Source organism: Apteryx rowi, unplaced genomic scaffold (assembly GCF_003343035.1).
Source record: "Apteryx rowi isolate R43461 unplaced genomic scaffold, aptRow1 scaffold_14, whole genome shotgun sequence".
NCBI classification, from domain to species: Eukaryota; Metazoa; Chordata; class Aves; order Apterygiformes; family Apterygidae; genus Apteryx; species Apteryx rowi.
The window spans coordinates 5,454,470-5,473,044 of NW_020447641.1; the positions used below are offsets into that span (position 1 = coordinate 5,454,470).

The 18,575-nt window shown below is 38.1% G+C and overlaps 2 protein-coding genes across 10 annotated transcripts in view; both read right to left on the bottom strand.

Annotated features, from left to right (window-relative positions):
* RPF1 (ribosome production factor 1 homolog) overlaps positions 1–7,378 on the bottom strand; it is a 14,241-nt gene extending 6,863 nt beyond the window's left edge. Inside the window, exon 1 of the mRNA XM_026057598.1 lies at positions 7,275–7,378. Coding sequence (XP_025913383.1) covers positions 7,275–7,378 — 104 coding nt within the window. The remainder of the gene's footprint in view (positions 1–7,274) is intronic.
* DNASE2B (deoxyribonuclease 2 beta) overlaps positions 158–18,575 on the bottom strand; it is a 35,096-nt gene continuing 16,678 nt past the window's right edge. For 4 of the 9 annotated variants that reach the window (XR_003252160.1, XR_003252159.1, XR_003252156.1 and 1 more), the window contains 9 exons: positions 18,233–18,419; positions 17,032–17,119; positions 14,572–14,700; positions 12,173–12,792; positions 10,988–11,072; positions 8,279–8,384; positions 7,267–7,605; positions 5,316–5,440; positions 434–2,807 (listed from right to left, as the gene is read on the bottom strand). Coding sequence is in view for 2 of the 9 variants with exons in the window: in XM_026057641.1 (XP_025913426.1) it covers positions 17,107–17,119; positions 18,233–18,419 (200 nt within the window). In the remaining 7 variants the exon portion in view is untranslated. Of the gene's footprint in view, positions 213–432; positions 2,808–5,315; positions 5,441–7,266; positions 7,606–8,278; positions 8,385–10,987; positions 11,073–12,172; positions 12,793–14,571; positions 14,701–16,243; positions 17,120–18,232; positions 18,433–18,575 lie in introns of those variants that run through there. The other 5 variants (XR_003252157.1, XR_003252161.1, XM_026057641.1 and 2 more) reach the window with 5 other exon arrangements.

Below are 18,575 nucleotides of genomic sequence, written 5' to 3' on the forward strand. Positions count from 1 at the left end.
CGGAGGGCGCTTCCGAGCGGCCGTTGGGCGGGGCGTGGCCTCGCGCTGCGGCAGCGCGCGGAGCCAAAGGCCGCCCGTTGCCACGGCAACGGCCGCGGCCCCTTCTGGCGGCTCGGCGCCTCGCGGAGGTGGCGGCGGGCCCTGGCGGCAGCTTCCCCCGCAAGGGGACTGACTGGAAGCTGTTGCATGGACTGCGGCTCCCCTTTAGATACCTGCAAAACGGGTAAACCCGACGCTCAGCATGCAAGCAGCCTTGAGATAAAATGAGGGGTATTTAAGGCAAAGTATTACCGCAGTGTAACTTACGACTGGGCTTAACAATATCAAAATGGAAAACTTTGAACAAACGTAGCACTCTGATTGATATACACAAATGATGTTAACATCACAACCACCTAGTTTTTCCCCCTACACACACGTTTCACATTTAGGTACTTGCTCACACAGCAACAGTGAGATAAGTTTAGAGGAGTGTTTCTTTAAATAAAAGAATCATAGAATTTTTTGAAGGAATCTTTCTTGCAAATTATTTTTATTCTGATAAAAATTGTTACAATTATTATTAACATGAAATAGAAAACCCCTAGAACTAATTATATAGCTTTAATTTGTGTAAAGCTAGAAATAGGGATTTATTTCCTGAGCTGGTTTTCCAGCTCAAAGATGTACAAGTGTTGCTGCACAGTAAATAGCACACTCTGTTTTATAGAACTTGAATACTGAGGATACTGGAGGCTTGGGAGGAATTAGAGGTCTTTTTAATCTCAAATTGCAAAATTCTGAGCCTCAACAGGACTGATATGTTCCATTTCTCTGTCTCAAGAAGTGCCTCAAAACTGGATTATGTCTGTTAATTTTACATGCAAGTAATATTTTGTGTTACTAGGTTTCTCTTACTAGAAAAGAGAAAAAGAAATGTGTTAATATAAGCACATGAAGATAATGGAAATAGACATAGAAATAACCTGAACTAGACAACATCTCAAACCCACTTTTGCTGTCCTATAAACTAATTTAACTGTGTAACTCAGCTTGCTTCACTGAGATTATTTCTAATTAATAGAGATGTAAATGAAAGATCAAAGTCYCCGTTATGCACAGCCCCATAGTTTTCTGGCCCCACTCCCATTTTTGTCAAGAGAAAATATTTCAACAATCCTTGGTGCCTTAAGGATAAGCAGTTTCCATGGTAATTAAGATTTGGGGGATTTAGATTGGAATATGTTGACTGAAGACTTCTGTATTTATCTTAAATAGAGCTTGCTTTTTTTCCACCTCCGCTAGACTGGATCTTAGACCAACACAGTGTTAATTAATTCAGATCCTAATTCAAGCCTCAAGATCCTGTAAAAGTATTTCTAAATTTTGCTACCAAAAGAGGAAATGTGAGAGTCTATTAAGGATAACAGAAGAACAAATTACATTCAGCCTTAAACGTTGTCACCTGATCATTAGTGGAAAGGTACCTTTTTTCTTTGTTACACAAAGTTGTTACAAAGGGGTGAAGTACACACTGTATTCTCCACAGGACATGCTAATACAAATAATCCTATTTATGCTTATACTGAGTAACCAGCTAACTCAAATGTTATAGAGAGATTGCAAGTGTATCTCCAGAAGTCATTAGTAGAGATTCTAATCAGTGCCATTAGTAGAGATATTAGGGAATTCTGAGCTATTTCTACTTCCAGTTTGCAATAGTGTTTTTGTTGTCATTGCAAACTGATGTGCAGCATCATTTTGTGAAGCTCAGTGCTTACATGGGGAGAAAAACACATTCTCTCTCCTAGCAAAGGGGAAGCCAGCCTCCTAATGTTATGCATAAGCTTTTCTTCCAGTGAGTCACAGGAACAACATAATGATACACAATAATACAAGAACTTCCTAGGGCACAGGAGGGACAATAAAAAGACACCAGAAACACATTGTGGATCCAGTAAAAACAAGATCACTAATAAGGCACAATTATAAAATAACTTTAATAGAAGGCCCAACTAATAAATGCGTGCTTAGTATTAATTTAATTTCTTAATAGAAATGCTGTGGGTCCCAGAGTCTTTGCTTAGCTTAGCTATGAACACTGTATGAATAATAACACTTTAACCAGGATATTCCTTTTTTACAACTTTTTTACAACTAATGTAGTATTGCCAGGAAACTGACTTTGCCTTTTGGGAGAAACTGCCCTGGTCAGAAAAAAAAAAACAAAACCCAAACCAAAAAACCACACCAGTAACTTTGATTTGTGTAAACTCACAAGTAAGTTCTCCTCCAGAGAGTCAGTAATGAATAAAAACATTTATTCCATGTCAGCACTAAGGAATTTTGGAGGAAACCTTCCTGCAAGCTACTACTGACTTAGTTGTGGTAATGGAAACATCATTTGGAGTTGTTACGATAGAGCTCTGGGATTTTTGCCATCATTTTAAACAATTGAAAACTATTTCATGATTAAGTTGAAAGGACAACAATTCAGCTGGGGAAAGGAAATTAAGTTATAAAATACTTATGGAAGGAGAAGAAAAAAAAAGATTTCTAGAGGGTAAGGTGTATCTGGTTCCAAGAATTTACTGGAAAGAGAACTGTTTTTTTTATTGTAATAAAGAACCAATATTTGCTATTTTTCTTTTTTTCTCAATTTCATTACCTGAAGGTAGACAGGATTTACTGCATGTCTTCAAGATTCATGTTGAACAAAGTTCCCCAGAAAATGTGGTGATGCAAATCAAACAAACCAGTGCCTACCTGGGAAGAAAGATATGGCCAACAGACGACTTTGTTTCTTCCTACAGTACAATGATTTTTACCTGGAAAATAAAGTAGAAAGCTCCTGTATATATTTTTAAAAGTGTTTCACTCTGATTGTAGTTACATTGCCTCATTAATATGGCAAAGCAATTCCCATCTGGAATCAAGTAACCAAAATTCTTGGTGGTTGTTCTTAAAACAGATAACCACTAATTGGTAATAGTATTTTGAACATCATAAGATTCAATGAGCACCATTTCTGTAATGTCTCAGTTCTAAGGATTCTTGACATGTGTTAGTAGAGTAGAGGATAAGGAAGTAATTGATTTTTCTCTAGGACAAAATCCCTTAAGGTTACGTAGTTGGAAACAAAGTATTGTCATGGATCTAAAACTGGTTCTGAGAGGGGAAACAGTAAGAATATAAGGTCACAACAAAACATCAAAAAGTGGCGTGGCTCAAGGTTCCTTCAGGGCTAGCTTTTTTGAGGTCCACAGTTATGGCCCTCAAAAACCCCTGCACTTCTGCAAAATCCCTAGGCCCCTCATAACTTTCCTTTGGTGGTGAAGAACATATCTAAACTGTTGAAGTGGTAGCCAAGCTAAGTCAAAGAGGATAATGCATTTAAACAGCACGAAGCAATGCTGAGTGGAAATACTAATTCAAGCTTCAGACACAGTATAGTTGCATTACAGCAGCAGACGTATTTTGTTCAGCTACCCAGGAAGGCTAATTAGCATGGACAGAGTACTGAACAACTATAAACAACTACACTCCTCTCATTCTGGCTCATTCAAAGCTAGTTCTGCTATCCCTTCATGGTGCTGTGGGAATAATGTGGTTGTATCCCAAAGATCTGTTTCTTGTTATGCCTATAACCACCTCAGCCTTGAGACTGCAGAGCAGCTAGTACAGGAGCTTTGATCATGTCTAAATCTTACCAGACCCTTCAAACTAGACATTCTTCAAACTGCCTTGCTTGCAGCATCTGTCTGGTAGGCCCTCTCAGAAACTGTCTAGCAGAATTGACTGTGCAGCAAAGTTAGTGACAGTAGCTTTCTGTAAGTGGTAGTTTGGAAGTTAAAGTATTTACATATGATACAGAAGACATGAGTTCAAATGATTTTCCAGCATCTGGAGATTCAGAATCACATCTGTCTTTTCCATGGAACAATCTAACCACAAGCCTGTAGGTTGTTCAGGTGAGAGGAGTTTCCTCATTCTTCCAGCTATTCATGCAGCTATTGCTGCATGCAGAATAGGTTGTAAGACATACTGGACTAAAGAGAACAAATAGCTAGTAGCTGGGACACTTGCTTGAAGGAAGAAATATTGGATTCCTGGCTGTGTTACACAGTAAAGCAGAAACAACCTTTAGAGAATGGATCGTTACCAGCTTCTGTCTCACTAGGTATATACCCTAATCACTAGGCTAAAGAGTCTAGTTTCTTGTTTTTGCTTCTGGCCTGATGTTATGTTGGGCTTTTGCACAGTAAAAAAAGTGTAATGTGATCTGACTCAACATAGAATATTCAGAGTGGTGCAAGACACTGTCTGTGGCAGGGGAATCTGGGTCTGAACCCACATCTCTTTAACTAAAGAAGGAGTTAAACATGAGCATACCACAGTATGCTACCATATGAGACACCCACATAAGTACCGTGACATTTTAGAGAAAGCCTGTTGCTGTATTTTGTGGAGAGCCTGGGTGATGTTTGCTACGCATGTTCTGAGAATACCTACCGTACCAGGCTGTCTGGGACCTCTGCTACAGGAATGCCTTTTGTTCATTCAGCTAGGTGTAAGCATGAAGTAAATGCTAAGCTGTTCAACTCTTTCCAGACTGTGCCCAGACCTGGGCATACACAGAGCTGCTTCTCTAGGGGAATACCTAAAGTAAAATTACAAAGTGCCAATTCAAGAACAGCGTGGGTAGTTTTCAGGATCATCTGTTTGGGACTTACAGGCTTGCATTCCTTAGTGGATCTTGTTTACAGTCTTTAATTTCCATATTTTCTATCACCTAGGGCGATCTCTTTAATGGACAAAATGGGGATCATGCTGAATGAAGTTGGGCATTATTTAACATTTCAGGATGAACATTAGATTTTATTATGTACTCCCAATGACTGTACTATCCCATAACTCAACAGACAGTAATTTTCCTGGGCTTTTTGTGGGTTACTGTTCTTTACAGAATCTGAGAGGTACACAAACATTAAGGTGCTTATTGGAAAGAAGGTACTAACTCCATTATACAGGTGGAAAATGAAAAAAAGTTTGCCAAAGCAAAATTTATTAAATATATATATGAATTTAGAATGTTCAGTGTGAGACACCCAAAGCTGCATATTTTGAGGATGCTCAGCATCATATGTTCAAACTGCAACTATGTTCAATTAGGTTCAAAATTAACTTCCCCATGCTTAATACCATTTTAGGTATCAGATTCTAGATATATTAAATTGAGCACCCAGAAAATGAGGAATGCAGACTTAGTGTCTCTCTCTGAGAAGCTTTAGTGACAGGTTCAGCATCTGTGGCAGAGAACTCCAAGGATAACTTACAACTGTTCRCACAGTGGAACTAGTCCTCTTCCATTCTAATGTCTTCAAATTCCAAAAAAGAAAGGATATTATTGACACACACTGTGTACACAAATCAGTCCTGGTTCTTTCCAAGAGGACAGGACCTGGAAAAAATGAAATTAAAGTCTGTGTTATACTGCAGATACATAAGAAGACCAAATGAAATTTTCATTGTCAACTTTCATCTGTAATGCTCTAGCTTTTGGGAGTTTCTTTATAAGCTTCATGGTTTTTTTGGAGCTTTTGTGTAAAAAGTCCTTAGTTTAAGAAAGCAAACAAGGGGAAAAAAAAMCCAAAACAATTCTCATGGGAAAACATACCGGCTTCCCAGTGGGCTGTCCCAGGATGAATCTCCTTTACAGCCTTTGCAACTGATGTTAAAAGAGCTAGGACTGTCACCATACAAAAGAGTGTGGTGGAGAAACCACCGAGCAGTGTGGCTGGTCAAGCCTGCTTCAGAACAGTGGGGGTGAACTTGAGCCAGTAAATCCTGCTTCTTAGCTAAGTAACTCACTCAGGCACAATGCCATGCTGCTACATCTAGACACGAGCATCTTCTCATGACACTGCACTGCACTCGTCTGTGGAGACTTACTAGCTAAGGGATCTCTGCTTCATCCTCAATTGTGCAGTTTAGACATGCTCCAAAAAACAAAATAGCAGGGTGCTTCTTAATGAGGGCCAGTTATTTAAAGCTGACCTGCTTTGTCAGTGTATTTTAGATATTTAGGCTCATGGGCTCCATTCAAAAGAAGCCTCTGTAGAGCAGAAGTTCAGGACAGAGGATAGCTGTACCGACTGCTTTTCCTGTAGAAGAAAAGTTATGGAAACTGAGCTTTAGGGGTCATTGCCAGCCCCATGCAACAGTCCTTCCATATACACATTGGAAGGAAAGGAAAACAAGCATCTTAATAGTTCCTAGGGTCAGAACAATTTAGTTTGGAAGGGACCTCCAGAAATTGTCTAGTCCAAACTGCTGTTCAAAGTAAGTCCAACTACATTATGTTGCTCAGGGTCTTGTTCAGCTGAGTTTTGAATATCACCAAGGATCGAAATTCTCCATCTGCTTTGGGCAACTTCCTCCCATGTTTGTCTGCTCTCACAGTGAAAAATTGTCCTAAATAATCAGAATTTCTTGTCTTTCAGTGGGTCCATTGCCTCTTGTCTATCACTGTGYGCGCCTGTGAGAAGAGTCTCTATACCCTCCCATTAGGTAACTGAAGGTATCAGTAAGATCTGTCTTTAGCCTCTCTTCTTAAGGTTGAACACGGTTCTCTCAGATGCTCTTCATGTGTCATGTGCCTAATCATCTTGGTGGCCCTCCGCTGAACTCAGTCCAATATGTCAATGTCTTGTACTGAGGAGCTCAAATTGGACACTGTATTCCCATGTGGTCTCACAGGTGCTGAATAGAGGGAAATAATCACTTCCTTCAACCTGCTGGCTACCCTCTTGCTAATACAGCCCCTGTGAGATTGGCCTCCTTCACTGCAAAGGTACACAGCTGACTTATGGTCAACTTGTTGTCTACCAGCATCCCTTTTCTGTAAAGTTGCTTTCTCTCCACTTTCTGCCCAACCTGTGATGTTGCATGAGGTTATTCCAGCTCAGATGCAAGGCCTCTGCATTTGCCTTTGTTGAACTTCATGAGATTCCTGTCAACCCTTTTCTCCAGCCTGTCAAGATCCCTCTGAATAGCAGCTTTACCTTCCAAAATATTTAACAACCCCCCCACCCCCCCAATATGGTATCAGACAGCAGCTTGCTGAGAGCGCACTCTGTCCCCTCATCTTGGTCATTAATAAACATATTAACAGTTTTGGCCTCTGTATCAGTCCCTGAGGAACGCCACTAGTAACCAGCCACCAGTTGGACTTTGCATGGCTGATCACCACCCTTTGTGCCCACCAGCCCAGCCAATTATCCTTACCTTATTACCTTATGGCCCATTTATCCACTCTGTATTTCACCAATTTGTCTTTAAGGGTACTGTGGGAGATCTTGTTCAAGGCCTTGCTAAAATTGAAGTAAACAACATCCATTGCTCTCCCCTCATTTGTTGAGCTAGTCTTCTCATCAAAGGTTTGCCCTTGGTAAAGCCACACTGGCTGCTCTCAGTCACTTGTGTCCCTCAGGAGCTTGGAAATGGCTTCCAGGAGTATTTGCTCCACAAACACCCTCAGGCTGACAGACCTGTAGTTTCCTGGACCTTCATTCTTGCCCTTGTTGAAGTTGCAGCAATTAAATTTAGTGCAACTTTCTTGCTCTACTGTGCAAAGAAAAATGATTACATATGCATTTAAGTGGTCTGTGTCTAGCATCTCAGCATGTGTATTTATGTGTGCAGGAGAAAGAAGTCAAGCATTTGGAAGACTGAGATTGCAAAACTTAAATAATCTAAAAAAAAATGAGGCAAATGAGCATTTCAAAGGTAAGGCATTTTAACTGGCATTCTTGCAAAAAACTTGCAATTGTATTATTTAAAATTTAATGGAAATTTCATTGCCTGCTATATGTATTAGTGTCCAATGTTAAAACTCACTAGAGTTTTAAAAAAAAGACTTTAATGCTGCTTTATGCATAGATTTCAACACAACCTTAAATGTAGTTATAACTGATATTACAATGACTCCTTCCCACAAGACCTATCAAGATGGCAGAGCTGCCATTATCTTAATCTGGGCAGATCAGCCTGATGAATAGTGGGTGTTTAATCTCCTACAAGTCTGTCAGCACTTCTGCTTAGTTAGTAGATTAAAACCACTAGATAGCACTTTAATTTTGTGTAAACTGAAAAAGATAAAGAAGGAGCTTGCTGGTACTTCAAGTGCCCAGTGCAGAAGACAGGAGTACTACCCCAATAGAAATTATATAAACCAGAAAACTGTAATTTGATACATTTAGACTTGACCACTTTTTGAGAAGTTTTATCCAATAGCTACCTATGACAAAGTACTGAAGAAGCATCTGCTGTCTTCAGCCTGGCATTTTGCTGAAATCACTTCTTTGCTTCTTCTGGAGATTAGTATCTTGTTCTAAGGAATTGTCCTGTAAACCAAAAAGTAGTCATTGGCAACATTTCATCAACGTTGTGGGTATGCAGAAATAGGTGTGCTTCTTGGGGGGTGTGGTCCTCTCTGTAGGAAGTAATATTAGTATCTTTCTGTTAGTGGTAATTACACATAGCTTGGGCACCCTTAATAAAACATTCCTTCATATATTGAAGAGGAAAGAGTTTATCCAACATTAGAGCATGACTCATATCTAGCCAAATATTTTTCAGAATTTGCTACCTTGTGTTTTCATCCTATTTATTTACTCCCTGTTATTTTATATTAAGGTATATGTCTGCTTTGGTGGAATAATTTCTCTGTAATAAATAAAACTAGATACAGCAAATAATTTTGCCTCTTTTTCTGCTTGTAGATTGCCAAAAGGTATCTAAGAATTTTCTCATTGTTCAAAATTAACGCAAATTAATACACAATTTGTAGACATAATTAACTGTAAAAATAATGTAACTATTTTGTTACAAGGTAAGGTATTCTCCAGTCAAACTGTTTTTTCCCCTTGCAGAACACTCTGAACTCCAGGGTGTCAACACATGTTGCCACAATAGATAAATGTTTGCATAGATTTAAATGCAAAGAAGCCCTGATCCTTTGTAAAATAAAGAAGAATCTTGCTTAAATATTCTTCTGTATTCTATCTTACTACATTTCAGTGTCTGGCTATATTATTCCTTAGCTCTGGGTAGATACTTTACATTTTAAATTGGAAAAAGTAGATTCAGGACCATTGTTTACTTGGCATTATTAATATATCAGAAGTATTTCTACCTGACCAGTAACTTGCATTAGTTAGTTTCAAAGTTTGTAAGAGTCTAAGAACTCTCATAAGATAATATTTGCATAAGAAACAGAAATTGTTGAAATGATACATAATAAGGATTGATAAACTCTACAGTATTACCAGAATCTTAGGTAAGATAAGCTAGCTTGAACAAAGTGCACTTTAATATAGTTAAGTGCAAGCTAATATTTATAGGAAATTTTGAAAAGTAGTGACACAGAAAAAGAACTAAGAGCACAAATGCTATCCTTGGGTGTATAAATGGGGGGATCACTCCTTACAGAAGAGACTTTAAAACCTTAATCTCTTTAGTCCATCAAAGAATTTTGTAAGAGGAAGTACATAAGTAAAAAGAATGTTTGTGATCATAGAAATCTTCAGCTTAGCAGACAAATTAAAAAAAAAAAAGTAGTGTTTGAAAGCTGAAGCCAGGGATGTTTTTGGATTTAAAAAAGTACAAAATTTACAGTTAGAAAAATTAAACCTTGGAACAACTTAGGTAGGCTTGTGAGGCATTCATTATCATCTGATATCTTTAAATCAAGAAGATGGATGTTTTTTCTGAAAGAAGTCTTCTAGCTCCACCAGAAATTATGTAGGAATCACTGGAGGTAACTCTATCACCTGTAGTGTGCAAAAGGTCAGGCTGGAGAGTCACAATGCTATCTGCTATGAAACATCAAAAGGGAGCAAAAAACCTTAAAAATGTTTTATAGGAATTTTAGAATATCTGCTATAATATTCAAATAGCACCTGGTTAGAGTCTGCAATGAATGGATTTTAAATAATTCAAGTTAGCAGTCATTTTTAACCACATTTTTTTCTGTTTTTATTACTTGATTTTGATGAATTGCAGCATATATTTTATTTAAGGCTGTCCAGCTCCTTTCCCATGATAAGATTCTGTTTCCTTTTCTTATCAGTTTATCTATAGTGGCCATCAAAATGCAAAGAGAAGTAGTTCCAGAATATTAGCAAACTTGGTGAGTTAATTTGGAGATTTACCATAAGATTTTCTTCTCTTTTAGATTGTAAACTCTCAGTGACAGGAACTTTTTTCATATATGTTGGTAAAATGTGAACACACTTTTGGACATTTATACATGCTAATCACAAAATAACAAAGGTAATAAACACTGTAAAACATTTAGCTGGCAACATGTAATAATCCCAGTGTCAGATAAACTCTTTTTTTTTTCCAGTATGCATATGTAGTTCTTATTAATGAAATTCAAGCTGCACCTAATTACTACTAACAGAAAATCACTGGCGTTTACCTCCCACATACGGAACCACACCTTGCCCTCCAGGAAATCCAGATAGCTCCCCAAGAACTATCCCTAGCTCTGGCCTAGATTCAGCCTGTTTTATAGCATTTTACAGTAGACGCTTGTAAGATCTAATGCTGTCTGATGCACTGGATAAACTGGGTGCACTAAATGAAGAAATGAACCTTATCATGTTATATGGTCTTAGGTTAGACCTTCTATTACAGTTGCTCTTTTGCTTGGTCTACATGGTTCAGCAAGCTGGGCAGTCAACCCAACACTCACAGAGTGGTTCAGTAAAACATGGCTATTCCCTGCAGTAAGAAACAGAGGAGAGACTCAGAAGCACTATTTCAATAAAAGTCATTGTATAAGATGACAAGAATTAGCTAAGATAATATTTTCCTTTGTCTGTATTTCCAATTTTATTTTATTTTCCTCAACTCCTGCTTGGGGAAATTGGAAGTCTGTAGTTTTATTTCCTATGTTAATGTGTGATTATTTATGAAAGAGAAGATATGACATAGTTACCTTCAACAGGAGAGGATTAGGCTAAATGGCTCATCCTTATTCTTTTATTTCACCAACAGAATGAGATGATTAATTTTAAATGCATCTGAAAAGAAATGACAGCATTCAGTGTGATACCAGGATTATATCTATCAGCTTACAGTGCATCTGGGCACGGCTTCTGCTGTTCGACTTCAGATGTTTATGCATACTAGTGTCAGTATGGGATTCAGTTGTTCTGTCCTGTCCTCAGTTCCCTTTCTCACAAATGCTTCATGGGTAGCCTCTGATAAATCCTGTTTTGCCTTATTCTTCTACAAAATGGGTGTGAAAACATTTTTGCCTTGTAGAGATTAATAAGCATAACGTATGTTCTAGGAAGAAGAACATGTGTCCAGCAAATCTTATGGAGAGTGCTCTTCTGGGAAGCAGTCACTGAAAAGGAGTTGGAGACTGTAATGGATCACAATAGCTACTTGTCTGACACAGCAACTAAAATGAGGGAATTTTAGTACCCCTTTTTATTTTAACCCTTGTTTGCCCAAGCAAGAAAATATCGAGATGGAATAGAGAGGTTTGTATTTCCTCTGTATCTGGCACTGGTGGCAAATTGAAATGTTGTACACAGGTTTTGTGTTCTAAATTCAGAAAGAATGATGAAAAATTATAGTGGTTTAGTAGAAGAGTCATGAGACGATTAAAGGATTAGGATACTCCTCTTCTAATACGGGGCTCAAGGAGTTCATTCTATTTAGCTTATCAAAGAGAAAGATAATGAGCAACTTTTAAGTATCTTTCTATGCAGGGAACATCCATTTAAAAACAGATGACTTAATTCTATCATCAGGCTAAGATCCAAGAGCTGAAATCTTAAGACAGACAAATTTATAGTTAACCCTAAGTAAGTATTAAGAGTGTTACCAAGAATTATGGTAGCTTTCTGATGAGGATATATATCTCAAGATGAGATGTTTCCCCCTTAAAAYGATACAATCTAGTTCAAACAGGAACTAATTCAGGGAAATCTGCTCTCCATTATACAGGAAGTCAGACTAGAAGATCACAGAGGTCACTTTAGGCCTTCTAATCTGTTAATTAAATAGTTTATATACATTTAGTTTAATTGGTTCTGTTGATAGTTAATAAACAGCATTTTTAATGTTTCATGCTTGGCTAAAGCCTCACCTATTCCCAATTATTTCTTACCTGTATGTGGGTGGTGGGACTTTGTCATCCTACCAGTACCTCCACCTTCATCCCTAAGGGTTGCATCATTATGTTGTTACACAACCTGCAGGGCTGATATTGTTGATATGATGCCAACCAAAGAGATGTTGAAAGATGAAGTGATGATGTTGCCGGAGGTCCTAACAAAGCAGCTTTTGATCTTGCACACAAGTCATTCATCAAGACCAGATTCTGTTTACCTTTTTTAAAATTACCTAGAATATACCGCTCAGTTGATTGTAGTCTCTTTGCAGATCTCTGTTGAGGATTTTTATCACATCATTCTCCTAGATGCTTTTACAATTTAATGCATAATTTTCCAGTCTGTGCTTTTATCCAGGCTGAGGTGGRTTTTTACAGTTCTGTCTCACTTCTTCATTCAGCAATATTTTGCTTGGTACTCCTGGGAACAGACTGCCCTCTGACAAGGATGAATATCATTGCATCCACTGGCCATTCGGTTGTTTCTCTGAGTGCTCCTCCAGCTGCACGTAGAGAGCAGCCAGTCCATAATACCACCTCATGAGGAAGTAGTCCATCTTTTTTAAGAGACGGTGATTTACTTTGCTTTGGGCTCAGGATCTTTCATTCCATTATACCTGTTGGCAGAGATGAAACAAAATAATTGTGTTGTTTTGGGCGAGATATCAATCTGGTACCCTTCCTCTTCTCCCTAGCTGTTTCTCTAGGTATGATCCTGCCTTAGGAAGAGATAGGCACTCCACAACTCTGCAGTTCAAAACTCTGCAGAAGCTGCTGTGTCCTTCATGTCTGCATTCATTAATCATTCCCATTTGCCTCTGTCTTCAGAAAGCAAGCTGCAGCAGGCAACCCTCTTCCTTTGCTCTTTTTGTTGTCCTACCTTGTGGTGCCAGTCGATCTCCTGTTAGCTTCTTAACCATCTGGCCTTCAGATACTTTTTATATTTACATTTTCAAAATTTTTTAGCAGTTGCTACCTAATGCTTAAATGCCACAAGACATCCCAGCATATTCTCAAACCAAGCTTCCACCTATTCTGCTTTGAAAAACACATTACATATATATAGGACTAGCTGAGTACTATGTGGCAGAAACCAAACTACGTACATAGGGTGAAAAGCATCTCAGCAATGTTTAAGCAAAGCTGTGTTAGTAGATAAAGATTTAGAATGACTCCAGGATAATTCTGTGAATAATAATATATTAAGCTAAGAAAAACTGTTTAGGAGAAGAACTTGCATTGGTATACTGGATGTGAACCCACAAAAGGAAGGAAATGAAAAGTTTGAGTCTGATAATAGTAAGCATTTTTTATCCCTCCACCCATAGACGTACATCTTACTTGTAGCCCTACTGTGTATCATAGACCAAATGTGAGCACCACAATACTTCAGGGAGCTAAACTTGTAAAACTCCATGACAAAATTAGGTTCTGGGAAGGAGCTGGCTAATGGGCAATAAATAATATCTGTACACTTAATAAAGAAGATTAAAAATAGAGTAAAAAGCTACCCATTCTCTGAGCAAGCTGTAGATTTTTGCGCACTAAATGAAACAGGGTCCGGTGGGATTAAAGATTTTTGTGAAAGATAGCCATACCCAGGCCAAATCAAAGTTGCACAGGCAAATTTAATTCTTTATTACCTAACTTTTGAGCGGTAACTAACTTTTGAACTTTTTTACTACTTTACAGTAGTAAAGTTCTTCAGATGTAAGGTTCTTTTTTTATATGATATGTTCTTACATCCATATTTAGGACTTATTAGAATGCTCTTCAGTATTAAGCCATCTGGGACGTGGTATTATGGGTGTTCAGAGTGAAAGGAATCCAATTATCTGTTCCAATATAAGTGCTTTTCTTCTAGTCCAAAAGCTGTTTTTAATAAGCCTAAAGAGGGGGGGAAAAAAAAAACATTGGAGTTCAAATAAAGTAAGCAGAGGCATCTAACGTGCAGTGGAGGCAAAGGGCTGAACTGCATAGGAGGTTAATCATTGGGCAGAGTCTGGGGCATGTGCAGGCTCTGTGAAGTGACAACCACCTTCTGAGAATGTTCAAAACAGAAAATTCAAAACAGTAACAGACACAAAACTATTAATGATGAAAGAAATAGTGTGGGTTTTTTAAAGAACAAAAACGAGCTCTAATTGAGAGCATCAGCAAGAAGTGTCTATATGGGAAATATGTAAAAGGCTTATGCCTGTATTTTCACTTTGAATGCGTTGGGCCCAATTTCCAAGGCTGTTGAGCATTTGCCAATTGCATCATTTTCAAATGTAATTACGAACATCTGAGTTGGCAAAAAAATCTGGCCTTTACAATACGAGATTATTTTCAGAAAAGCTGACTCTCATTTTTGAAGCCCAGTCCCGAGAAGATACTGGAAAACCAGAACTCACCCTCAGTATTTCTGATTATCCTTTAACAGTTTCTTCTGCTGGAGTAATACTTGTAACATAATAGTTTTGCTAGATAGTTTTTGAAAACTGGTCTCTCATAGAGAAATATGTGAAGAAAATCTAGAAAATCTGTGTGAAGAAAGCAATAGTTATCATTCGAACTTGATGCCAGACTCCTCTAATTATTACTTCAAACACAACTAAACAGCATCAACAGGGTTTTTTTCTAATCTCTTCAGTACATAGAAGTAGCCACACCTATATTCTCTTACAAGAAACATTTTTCTCTTCTTGTGAACGAATTGCACAAATACGTACTAATTTGTGCAGTGCATTTGTAAATTTGTGAAGAGTTTAGCTCTTTTAGTTTTTTACTCAGCTAATCTTTGTTAAGTTTCATAAAACGCTACATTTAAACAACACTGGATTTACTTCAAATGCTGTTAGTTCCTAACACACTTGAAATTCTTCTTAGGGAAGATTAAATGCTTATGTTATATCTGGTAAGGGCCATGAAGCGGCTGAGTTTCACTTCGCCTTTACCACATTGGTTTAACTAATCTATTCAGATTGGTTGTGCTCAGTAGCATTATGTTTGAGAGTGTCACTTGATCCCGCAAAGTGCTGGGCTCATATATCTGTAATCCAGAGAAGACTATGACCATGAAATAAAGATTAGTATCTTATCAGCAATACTGTGTGTTTCACCTTTATTGCCATATCTTTGACAGCCATTTTGGTTGGAATATCAAACTAATCCCACAAACTCAAACAGCATTATTATATGCTGTTCAAAGCAGCCAAAGCTACATGCTTTCTTCTTCATTTAGAATGATTTTATACATGCTGATCATTAAAAATGAGGGCACTGGAAACCAATAGAATTTAACATTAAAGAAATACTGCACTTTCTTGGAAAAAAATACTGAAACAAGTTCTCTGTTCCTGCTGGATCTTTAGCAGTGCTCTCTCTCAAAGAAAAAAAATGGATATTTTGACATAGAATATAGGTCCAACTTGCAACGAGTACAGGTTTTGAAATTCATAGCTCCCTGTAATTTTCCAATGAGGTACAGACTTCCTTAAGATATTTCATGTATAGAAAACAGGCATGAACTTGCAATCTGTAGTCATATTTGTGGATCTCTTAAAGACCCATAGACTTCTCTGCCCCTATGGACTGAAAATCATGGCCATATAGATGATATCCAGAGGTTTAGCATTTGGTAAACATATCTCTTTTAAAGAGGTCTTTTCTGAAAATGTTTGTAACTTTTTTTTGATGTGCTCTGCAGTGGACTGGTAGTGCCGATCCCGCATGAAACATAATTTGAACATAGTGATGAGGACTTAGTTAGGGTATATACTCCTATGGAACATTTCTTTGAAATATCTGCCATTTTGTGGAGTTTGGTTTATTTGAAAGGGATATGGCTGTGTTGTCAGGCATATTTTGGTGCCCAGCAATGAAGGACAGAGGGGAACTTTTTCTTAGAGTTAAAATTGGACTAGATGGGACTGTGTGCTTGTGGGGTGGGGGGAAACTCACCCATCAAGAGTGTAACAACCTCTCAAGGTTGTACGTTTTGCACATTATCATACAATAAAGTGAGGCTGTGTCTTCTTATGCAATTCAGGGACAAGAAGAAAAGAATAAGGAGTAGTCCAAAGGGAGGAGAGGGAAACTTTAATTCTGCTGTTAGTAGAAGAATGAGACCTCTATTCTTTTAATATCTACTTTGCTGTTCAATGCCAGTAGCACAACAGTACCTACAGAGATGCTTGGGAACATGAGTTCCCTTATCTTGGCTGTACCATGGTGGGTTTCACAGTACGTAGCATGCAGAGGGCATCCCAGATGTGTTCTTAGGTCTTTGAGGGAGATTTTGAATCTCCCCAGAGAAGAAAAAGATATCTTCTCTCTATCCATACTGCTCATCTTCCTCAGTGCTAACAACAGAATGTAGGATTGAGGTGATACGGGTTTGGGTCCTCGTTCTGCCACAGACAGACTTTGAATGAGGCCCTTAAATTATTAAGATTTAAAAAGAGTATCTCTAAAAATGGGGTATTACTGCTTCCAGGTTGGGGCACTATGGTTGAATTAATCAAAGATAAATAGCAAGAGATACACTCTTCACCAACAGGAGTTGCATCTCTGTCAAGCTCCTGCAAGGCCYGGTGATTTCTCTGCCCAAGAAACTGCCCGTGCATGTGGCCTCTCTGACGTCATTCCTAACAGCCACCTTAGCAGCGCTGTGGACGAGGCTGTGGTCAAGCCATGATGGGAAACTCCTGCTGGGGACATTTCTACCATGTTGGGACTGCACTACCACTCTCTGAACACAGTTTGTGTCATAGACCGCGGAAGGTTCAGATTTTATCCTTCAGCTTTTATGAGTGATTCCTGTGTCTTTGAAGTTCTGGTCCCACTGAAGATGAAGGTAAACTCCCACTGACATTAATGGGGTTATGATGTGTCCTCCTCTCATTTTTTGCTGCTGTTTCCTTTGTTGCAGAGGAGCTATTCCTTTATTAAAGCTTTCGCCTAAGGCAAAAAAAAACCAAAAAACCTATGTTACTAAATAAATTGTGAAATATTTACATTTGTGAAGCCAACCCCTTATGCTTAGCTCCTCCCCTGAAATTAAGGTGACACTTTTTATAGAGCCACAGCTTCTACACTGCCATTATTCCTCTGTGAGATTCAAGACTGGGAGGTTACAAAACAACGGGCCACCATGAGCCAAGTGACAGTAAGTAACATCCAGGAATGCTTGTTGATTTTRACTCAGTGCAGTGTGAAACAACTGTATCAGACTGATGGTGATTTATGTAGTCCCCAAGAATAAAGCGGAATGTAGAAGGAGATGAAAGCAATGAAAATATAAAATTGAGGAGTTTTCTGAACTAACTTTGATTTTTATTCAAGAATAAGAGTCCATATGTTGTAGAGATATCTTTAATAATAATGCCAAGAGCAAAATGGCAAAGGCATAATTTTGCTTAACACTATTTGCATTCTTTTGTATTTGTAATTCATATTTCATTCATTTTTACAGTTGTCTCAATGCCACAAAAATGAATGAAGCTAGCTTTAGTGTAATGATCCATATTGAAATCATCTGCAGTTACTCTTGTAAAAGTTTATTTCAGATGTCTTGTTTTCATTATATTTTTGTACTGGCTTTTAATCTTAATAGTAGCTTCTTTTTTTTTTTTTGAGAGAGAGAGAGAGAGAGAGATTTAGCATGTGGTTCAAATATCATGTAGTTCAAATATATATGGTTCAAACTGTTTAGTTTACTTTACAAATTTCTCCCTCCAACTTCTCCATACTTAATACTTTTGATTTTGGTTTGCCCCACCTCTTGTAGGTTTGGTGATAGGTAGGGACCTTCTGGTAGGTTTTTTTGTTGTTTTTTTTTTGTAATTGTCTAAGTCACTTCAGTTTATGCCTCCCATTTTTATTTATCTGTGGCATAGCCTCCATATCTGTAAAATGGATAAATATTAAGTAACCATCATAGTCAATGAAACAGCCTATTTAACTGATTTTCTGCACGATTAACTTTGAATGGTTCACGGTCATTGACCTCACCTATTGTCTTCCATCCTAGCATTCATTCTGCTTTTCCCTTGCTTTTTCTCTTCTGCTTACCTCCAGTTCTCTTGTTCCCTCTTCTGAGTTTTCTTCTTTGTTTCTCCTGCCAGCCCTCTTTGCTCCTGTTTCTCCAGTCCTTCACTTTTTTTGACAGTGAAGGGGAAGGCAAGTTGGTGGGCAGCTAGGAACACAATTGTAGTAATTGTCTCCGTTTGCTGTGCAGCATTTCTTCCATGTTCGTTCCCTGCAAAATATGTCTTGCAAAATTGTTGGTTTCCTCATTTTTACCTTGCAAATCTTACTTTTACAAGACAAATATTTGGAAGAGTTAGAAAGTGAGAGAGGAGAAGATGCAGATTTCATTTGCATGCCTGGGATTCACAAGGCTAGTATGACAAAT